The sequence below is a fragment of the Ictalurus punctatus genome, chromosome 14 (genome assembly GCF_001660625.3).
Source record: "Ictalurus punctatus breed USDA103 chromosome 14, Coco_2.0, whole genome shotgun sequence".
NCBI lineage: Eukaryota > Metazoa > Chordata > Actinopteri > Siluriformes > Ictaluridae > Ictalurus > Ictalurus punctatus.
Window position 1 is genome coordinate 1,720,001 of NC_030429.2, and position 8,944 is coordinate 1,728,944.

General features: G+C 46.9%; 1 protein-coding gene and 1 long non-coding RNA gene across 2 annotated transcripts; one reads left to right on the forward strand and one right to left on the reverse strand.

Annotated features, from left to right (window-relative positions):
* Window positions 1-1,762: 1,762 nt before the first annotated feature.
* Window positions 1,763-5,080, reverse strand: btg1 (B-cell translocation gene 1, anti-proliferative; the record flags this gene model as incomplete). Its single annotated transcript, NM_001200620.1, is given in 2 exon segments — window positions 1,763-2,270; window positions 4,704-5,080. Coding segments are annotated over 2 exon segments (552 nt in total). The 3' UTR covers window positions 1,763-1,863.
* LOC128634909 (uncharacterized) lies at window positions 2,998-8,248 on the forward strand. Its single transcript, XR_008397814.1, has 2 exons — window positions 2,998-3,122; window positions 3,213-8,248. It is a non-coding gene; the product is annotated as an uncharacterized LOC128634909 (long non-coding RNA).
* The last annotated feature ends 696 nt before the right edge of the window (window positions 8,249-8,944 follow it).

Below are 8,944 nucleotides of genomic sequence, written 5' to 3' on the forward strand. Positions count from 1 at the left end.
GGGTTGAAAGATATTAGCGTCTAGGCCTGCGTGCTACTGCTGGAGAAGAGCAGGACAAACTAATGGGAGAGAGAGAGAGAGAGAGAAAATGGTGCATCAACGTCCTGGCTTCATCGCCCCACACACACACACACACACACACACAGATCTCGTCCCACCCACATTAGTGTGTATCTGATCTATCGTAAACAGATCAGCACGAATCCGTCCGTCAGCAGCACCGTGAGCCGAAGCCAGTTAGATCTGTTCTCTCTCTGGGTCTGGAGTGCACTCTGTGTGTGTGTGTGTGTGTGTGTGTGCGTGCTGGCTGGCCTCTCCTCACGGCTGTTCAGCGTGTACGCGGTGATTTGGGGGGTGGGGTTTAGGGGGTATCAGGGGGAAGGGATTGTAGCTGCCCTGGTCTAGTGTGTGACCCCCTACCCCCCCCTCATCCGCATCATCCACATGCACCCAGCCTGAGGAGGGAGGTGTGTGTGTGAGAGAAGAGTGCGCTCCAGCACGCCTAACGGTCCGCTCTTCCATTAGCAGGCGACACAGCCGGGCTTGGCAGAGACGCACACGGTGCGAGGAAAATGGCGGCGAAACACCTGCTCCCGCTTCGAACGGGCACAGGAATAGACCAGCCTTGCCGGTTTGGGGGCGGGGGCGGTTTAGGCATAAAAACCAAAACGCATGATGGTTATCTTATCTTCAACACTCACACACGCACACACACACCAGTGCAGGATCGTCAACACTCTCACTGCTCATAATAATGAAATCACACAAGCAAAGCGCTCCTCTCGCACACCTTGGTCTCGGATTAAAACCACTGGAAAGTTTAAAAACTGCGAGAAGCCCCCCGGGCCAGATTCCCCAAACAGACCGTAGCACTAAAATCATCTGAAAACGGTAATCACCAGTTGATGGTCACATTTTTTCCCCCGTCAACTCTGTTGGTCTGCGGTTTGTCGTCTGGGGATATAGCGCATTCACGACGCTACATAAAAAAAAAAAATTCAAATGTAAGTGTTGGATTATTATTATCATTATTCTTAAATTAACGTTCCACGCCATGTCCACGTCAAAAAGTGCATTCTAAGCAGTCTAGGAGACTGGGACAACTACGCTACGTCTTTCGTTTGGCGCTACAGAATGAAATCGGTCTCCAAATGAAGTGGAACCGATACCTAGTGGGAAACGACGACATTTCTGTCACGGCGCTGGGAAAGCAGCGTGAAGGACGAGGGCTTTTCCCTACACGACTCAAACGGAGAAGGGAGTTTTGCTCAAACTTTGGGTTGGTCAGAAGCCCAGGAGGAGGAGGAGGAGGAGGTCAAACGCTGGCAACAGCAGTAACTCGGGGCTGAGACGGGAGGATTGAAAACAAAAACAGTGCCTCGAGGAGCGCTAAAAAAATAAAAGATACATCTCTCTCAAAACCGATCCCCTCAGCACCAGCGCAGCTGCCGGTACCCGGGCTTCAGAGCAACCGTTTTTGGTTTATTAAGATTTCGGTGTTGGCGAAGCGGTGAAACTAACAAAAGAGAGCAAAAGTGCAAAGTCACCATTGATGGACACGAGTAAAAGCCCCTAGCCCGGCCACTCGGGCCAGTCTATTCCAGAAAGCGGGGCGATATCTCACGCCTTCATAGCTGCCCCAGGGTCTGAGCCTCTGGTTGATTCAACACACAAAGAACAGACAACCAAAAACGAGCGCAGTTAAACCTGTGAGGTTTCCATCGCCTGAACATTAGGTTACATCCTCTGCTTTTTTTTTTTCTTTCTCCTCTTTCGCGATTTTTTTTCCTCTTTTTTTGCATTATTTAAAAAGAAACAAAACGAAACGAAAAAAAAAAAAGAAAAACACGACGAGCCGCGACTCTAACTGGACACGGTCATCATGTAGGGCTTGGCCGGGCTGGTTCGGCCGAGCACCAGCAGTTCTTCCTTGCAGCTGATGTGACTATCCAGCATGGACGACACGGATGAGGCGGAGCTTGCGGTTCCAGTGGAAGCGTGGACGCTGGCGTTTCCATTAGCGCCGGTGCTGGGCGGCGATTCGTAAAGGACGCAGATGGAGCCGTCCTCGCCGATGCGGTACGACACCTCGAACGGGTCGACCCAAAGCGTGAGCTCGCTGGGCAGCAGCAGGTAGAGCTGCTGCGTACTGAGGCCGATGCGCTGGCCCGCCTGGCCCACCAGCGGGTCCATCTTGTGGTTGATCCGGATGCAGCGGTAGCCCGAGCCCTTGCACGGCCGATCAGGAAACCAGTGGTGCTTGTATTGCTCTGGTGGGAGGGAAAAAAAATTAAATAAATAAATAACAAGGGCAAACGGTCATTCGGTCGAAATCGAAGAAAAAACAAAACAAAACTGGAAACTGCTGCAATCAATCATCAATCAGCGCATATTAATGAGAAATGAAAATAAATAAATGAATAAACTTTCTGGGATTGCTCACGAATTAAGAACAAGTGCGGAACGTATCAAACGTAAACAACAGAAGAGCGACAATCCACGGGCGCCTCGAAGCTCTGAACCGATCATCAGAAAGCGCGGAGCAGCGACACTCTGACGCGTGGACGTTAGGACCGGGCGATACCACCACCAAACGGTGTCGATCGACTGATCCGATTACATCCTGACACTTTTTTTTTATTATTATTTTAATTATGACAAACTGAACAGTAACTGATTCGATGTGATATTTAACATGTTCTTTAAAACTTGTTTAAAAAGATACGCGCGGTGTTATCGTCTTTTTGCCTTATTGTAAATGCACTTTATAGCTTGTTTTTGTCTACACTTTTTTTTTGTTTTAAAGGCCAAAGTCTGTGGGGATTTGTATTTATGGTGGAAAAAAAGCACTGCTGGATAACCGATAAATGGCCATAAACCGTCTCGCGAGGGCTACGTGACACGGCCATTTGATTGCACAATCCCCTCTTGGCCTGTGCGTCACAAAGTCCTCGATTGATGGTGCTGAACAACAAGAGCAAAAGGTTCAAGCCCTGGCAGAGCAGCTGTAGGGGAGGAGCTCTGCTCTTAAAGAGAAGCCGTCCCAGTTTCAGCCAGCTGCTCGCCAAAACAGCGACCGGACCCGGGCCTGCTCCACGCATCGCACAGAACACACACAAACCGTGAGTGTCTTATCTGGCGTCTCGACATGGCACGTTATGTTTGTTCACAACGTGGTGAATATCTCACAGGGTTAAACTTCACTCCTACAGAAGCTTACTTCATTATCAGGACGGGACTGGGATCCGTGCCCCCCCACCTCTCTCTCTATCTGAGGCGGTATCGGGTTTCAGGAAGACGACAGAAGGTTCCAGCATGCTCCGATGCCTAAAATAGGCCAAACCCCACAGGCTACCTGTGGACACGTCCTGTATCGGAGAACGCCTGCTCAGCGCTCGGGAAAACGGCGTCCGAATAAACCAGTCGTATCCACTTATTCTAGAGAAGTCCCAGTATACTTCGCGTTTTGGTTTTTTGACGAATAACCGGACGTGGACGTCCAGCTCCCGGGCTCCGGGGAGACTTTCGACACAAGTCAGTGGAGTGGACTGGAGTCATCAACTTTGTCAGCTGCGTTTGTTCAGTACAGCCGTGTATTTATATTGCGAGCCCCATGTAAAGAAAGAGCTCTAATACAAAAAGAAAAAAAAGAAAAAGAACAACCTCTCCTCGAGCGAAAGAGCCAGTGACTCGGAGCCCGTCTCCTCCTCCAGCTGCGGCCATTTTGTCTCTGAACGACAAGAACAGCTGTTTACAAACACCACTGCAGCTGCCTGGGGCTTCATCCGAGAGGATTATAACCCACAACAGTTCTACCTACACACACGCACATTAATACTAAAACTAAATATTACAACCACATCCGGAGCGTTCGGTTTAATTACCTCCATATGATCTTCTGTCTCAGAAGAACACAATGAAACTATTATAAACACTATACTACGGGTTTCCCGTCCTAAACGAAGGAATAACACGATAATAACGGATGTAGAAGTTGTAGTAGGAATAATAATGGAATTTTATTTGGTAAAAAAACGCACACGCACATTTATGAGGTGTTTTATTCGCGTCAGCGCCTTTACAAGTCGTGAGGACGGTAAACACACTGATGTGTGTATAGGTGTGTGTGTGTGTGTGTGTGTAGAAACGCCACAGGGTTGGGAAACTGCTGAAATGTTCGTCTCCACACAGGGTTTTGTTTGCTTCGAAGGGCATTACGTAATTCTCGGTGTTTTCCTCCTGTTCTCTGGAGACGCTTCTTCACAACAAACCTACAGAAAACATCCCTCAGAACATCTCAACCCTGTGAATGACCTCCTCCTCCTCCTCCTCCTCCTCAACACCCGGAGCTTTACAGGAATCAAATGAGTTTCAAAAAGCTCAAATCATTTAATCGTCGAGCTGTGTGTGTGTGTGTGTGTGTGTGTGTGTGTGTGTGTGTGTTTTTTCGGCTCGTTTCCGTCTATGTGGCTCTGCGTGAACACAAAGACACGGTCTGTCTCTGTCCAAACAAAACACACTCGGGCGCGAGCGCGCGCGCATTTTTCCCTAACCGTCTTTTAGCAATGACAGGGGCGCGCGCGAGAGAGAGAGGGAGAGAAAGGAGGGGGGGGAGAGAAGAAAATAACAAACACTCGTTTCAAAAGGAGGAGGAGGAGGGGGAACAGACAGAAAGGGAAGATTATAACTTCTTCAGTTCTCACCTGCCATCATGTCCTGGAGAATCTGGCTGAACGTCTGAAGTTGTCGGTCGTTCACGAGTCCCTTCACGCGCAGGAACCTGGACAGGAAACCGACGGCGGCGCTGATCTCGGACTTCATAGTTCCGCGCGCGCAGAGCGGATGCATCGAGGAATCTTTCAACACGCAGCGTCGCGCGCTTCACCTTCACGTCTTAACGTCAACTCTGTTAGTGCCTCCGTTTTCCGGTGAGGTTTTTTTTTTTTTTTTTTTTCTTTTACGGCCGATGCTGGGCATGTATTTATCCAGGAAATGTTTGTGGTGGTGTTGTTTCTTTTGGGATTTTTTCTCCCCCCGACCAAGGTATCCTTCTTGTTCCGTGATGACGTCACTGCACGGCGACTCCGCAGACCTACAGAGCTCCCAGGACTGAAGAAGAGGACAGCTTGGTATATATACCGCGCCATGACTCCGCCCACAGCTCACCAGCAACAGCAACAGCACTGGACCAATCAAAGGAGAGCGACGCCGTGACGCATGCGCGGAGGAGGAGAGTGTTTGCGTCACTCCCACAGAAAAACACAGCCTGTTTTTCTGGGGCTGATTGAGGAGTTGAAGAAGAAGAGGACGGATTTAATTTGTCACACAGACACAACAGTACAGTGGAAAAAAATGATTATCTTCTCCTGTCAGGAAGGTCAGAGGTTAGAGTGTGTGGTTAAGGAGCAGAGAGGTTTAAGGGCCTCGCTCAGGGGCCCAACAGTGGCAGCTTGACCCCTGACCTTCTGATCAGTATCCCAGACAATACTCTGTCCCTAACTATAAAACACACAACGATAAACATGGCCGCCGTATCAAGATGAACGTAGTGTTAATACACTGCACATTGCTTTCAAAATCCTTAGGCACATGTGCTTTCTACTCATATATACAGTAAATATTCTCCATTAAGGCCTCTGTTTCATTATAGTTATTATATTTATATTATTTCTGGAAATTTGAAAAGCACTAAATACATACAGTAGACCTGGCATGATACCACTTTTGGTGCTCTTGTGCTTAACAGAAATAAACACGACCAAACCGATAGTACATGACATCACATAAAGGGGCGTGGTCATCATCAAACAGGAAGTCAGCCCCCAAAAAGCTTGAGGTAGAAAAAGTACACGTGCTTCCGACGTAGATGTTCTACTGTAACAAAAGAGCCGTAAATGATAACGAGTCTTTATCGATCACGTATACATTACAGCACAGTGGAATTCTTTTCTTCACATACCCCAGCATGTCAGGAGGTTGGGGTCAGAGCGCAGGGTCAGCCATGATACAGCGCCCCCTGGAGCAGAGAGCGTTAAGGGCCTTGCTCAAGGACCCAACAGTGGCAGCCTGGCAGCGCTGCAGCTCGAACCCCCGACCTTCTGATCACTAACCCAGAGCCTTGACCTTGTTTTGTTCCTTGTAAGAAAGCGTAAGCAAAGTGTATATACAGAGACGACACACCACACTGAGGCATTTTACTGCTTTTACTGCTGTTCTGCAACAAGGCGTTGGGAATTACCCACTGTGTAAGGGGAAATCCTGCACACAGGGTAACATTAAATGTCATTTCTCACTTTTCACAGCTAGTTTCGCGACCAAATGCAGATCTGTTGCAGTTCCTCATATGTCATCTTGCTCCTCTGTGCATTCCGTTGCTCGTGAAAGTGATCATCCTGGAAAAAGACCTATCGTCAGGATTGAAAACCCGACCGTGGTCGTACAGATATTTTGGACAAAAATTTTACCATACTAAGGCTTTAGTTTTACACAAATACCACTACTACTGGTCTTCAGCGAAAGACGAATCTGAACGGCTGTGTCTGTTTGCTGGAAATAGATAACACAAAAACCCTATTCTTAACACTTATCTCTTTGGAAAGTTGTGACCTTGCTGCTCTGTCTGTAGTGTAAAGTGTACGTGTGTGTTTTCCATGTGTAGGACGGTTTCTTCATCAGCGCTATCAGCACTCGAGGGACACTTCACTCAAGGCCCAATCAGCTTGAACAGTGCTCTTCATGGATAATCAGCCATTCTGTGCTTTAAATGGTCGCTCAGTTTGTGCTGTTTGACCAGTGTGCCCAGACTCAGATTGGACTGAACACCCTTTAGTTTTTTAAAAACTTTGATATTTGTCGTTATATTTTCCTTGCACGTTTTCAGGAACCGTATGTTTTATGACCTGTGAGTGAACGACACATAACTGGATGGAAAGTGAGCGTCGTTGAGGATGAGTCAAGCCATCAGTATGTGCAAGCAGCTTCTGATTCCCCGTGTCCAGAGCATGAAGATACGTGTTCCTGTGTCATAAAGACACAGGCCGAGCCCGGTTTTCCTTTCAACGCTTTTCCTTTTAATATTATAACTACGGGGCATGGGGAACAGGTTCGTGACATTCCGAGGAATCGGTTTATGACATTATCATGGTTTTGTACTTATTTATATCGAAACGATGTTTTTCTCAGCCGTAGTTCATGGAACTCCTGCGTGGCGAACCAAAAATACTGACTACTTACGGGAGGTCCTTTCTAACGGAAGAAAGAAGTAATATTTTTTAACGCTGTCAATTATTACAGCATTACATCACTGACTGATTATATCAGTCAAATACTTAAACCAGTCAGATTTGTTCTTTTTCTCTTACTCTCCCTTGCATGGGAGGATATTTCTGCTTTCACAGACTCCCTTAAGGTGTTTAGTGCGTGTGTAAACAAGCAGGAAGGTGTGAGTGTGTGTGTGTGTGGAAGGAGAAGGCTCCGCAGGAGACGTGCTAACAGCAGCACAACTTCCTGGAGCAGAATACATGAGAGCAAGTTTTAACTGGATGTGTAAACAGTCAATTCATCAATTGTCAGGTCTCAGCTTCACTCAAGGTGCGATCCTGGTCACCAGGGAGCCTAAGGAACGAGCCGTTTCATGTCTCCTCGCAGGTGTGAGAGTCAGGGAGTGAGGGTGGGAGAGGAGGAAAGCAGGCTGAGTATAGCTACTCACACCCCATGACACACACACACAGACACACACTTGTCATTCAAACTGATGCATGTGTGCTGAACAAACGCATACTCATACCAGCAAATGAACTACTTCCAATGCCGGAGTATACAGAAGAAATTGTACTTTATTATTGTACTTAAGTGTAATTTTGGTGCGTCTCCTTTGCGATCCTTAATACGCGCAAATTCCATCTCATTTGAAAAAGCATGGTGGGATACATTTCAGTTGTTTGCTTACAATAATGGGCTATATTTAACTAAGATAACCTGATTTCTTTGCTAACGCCAGGTTAGACTAGCATCAGTTCCAGCAGGTCGCATCATTAGCTTAGCATCGAGTCAAATTCTAGCTAATGGTAAATATTCGTTATTATTTTATTCGTATTATTTTACTTCTGATTACTTCATTATCAAACTATGTAGCATTCGTCATGCATGTGACCAGCAAACCCACAGAGACTGAATGAAGGTGTAGTTGCTTAAAAATGAATTCATCTAAAATAAAGTTTTAAATAAAGTTATTTTTCACATGAAAACATGACGCTTTCTTTTCACTTGAATTTTTGGATGGATACGTTCACTTTTAACTGAGTAAGTATTTTGATATACACTATATGTGCACCCCGACCATCACATCCATATGTCATGCCGTAGTGGTGTCAGGTCGTAGTGGTGTATGGTGAAAATGTCAGGCTGTAGTGGTCTGTGGTGAAAATGTCAGGTCGTAGTGGTCAAGGGTGAAAATGTCAGGCTGTAGTGGTCTGTGGTGAAAATGTCAGGTCGTAGTGGTGTATGGTGAAAATGTCAGGTCGTAGTGGTGTATGGTGAAAATGTCAGGCTGTAGTGGTGTATGGTGAAAATGTCAGGTCGTAGTGGTGTATGGTGAAAATGTCAGGCTGTAGTGGTCTGTGGTGAAAATGTCAGGTCGTAGTGGTCAAGGGTGAAAATGTCAGGTCGTAGTGGTGTATGGTGAAAATGTCAGGCTGTAGTGGTCTGTGGTGAAAATGTCAGGTCGTAGTGGTGTATGGTGAAAATGTCAGGCTGTAGTGGTCAAGGGTGAAAATGTCAGGCTGTAGTGGTCTGTGGTGAAAATGTCAGGTCGTAGTGGTCAAGGGTGAAAATGTCAGGCTGTAGTGGTGTATGGTGAAAATGTCAGGTCGTAGTGGTGTATGGTGAAAATGTCAGGCTGTAGTGGTCTGTGGTGAAAATGTCAGGCTGTAGTGGTCAAGGGTGA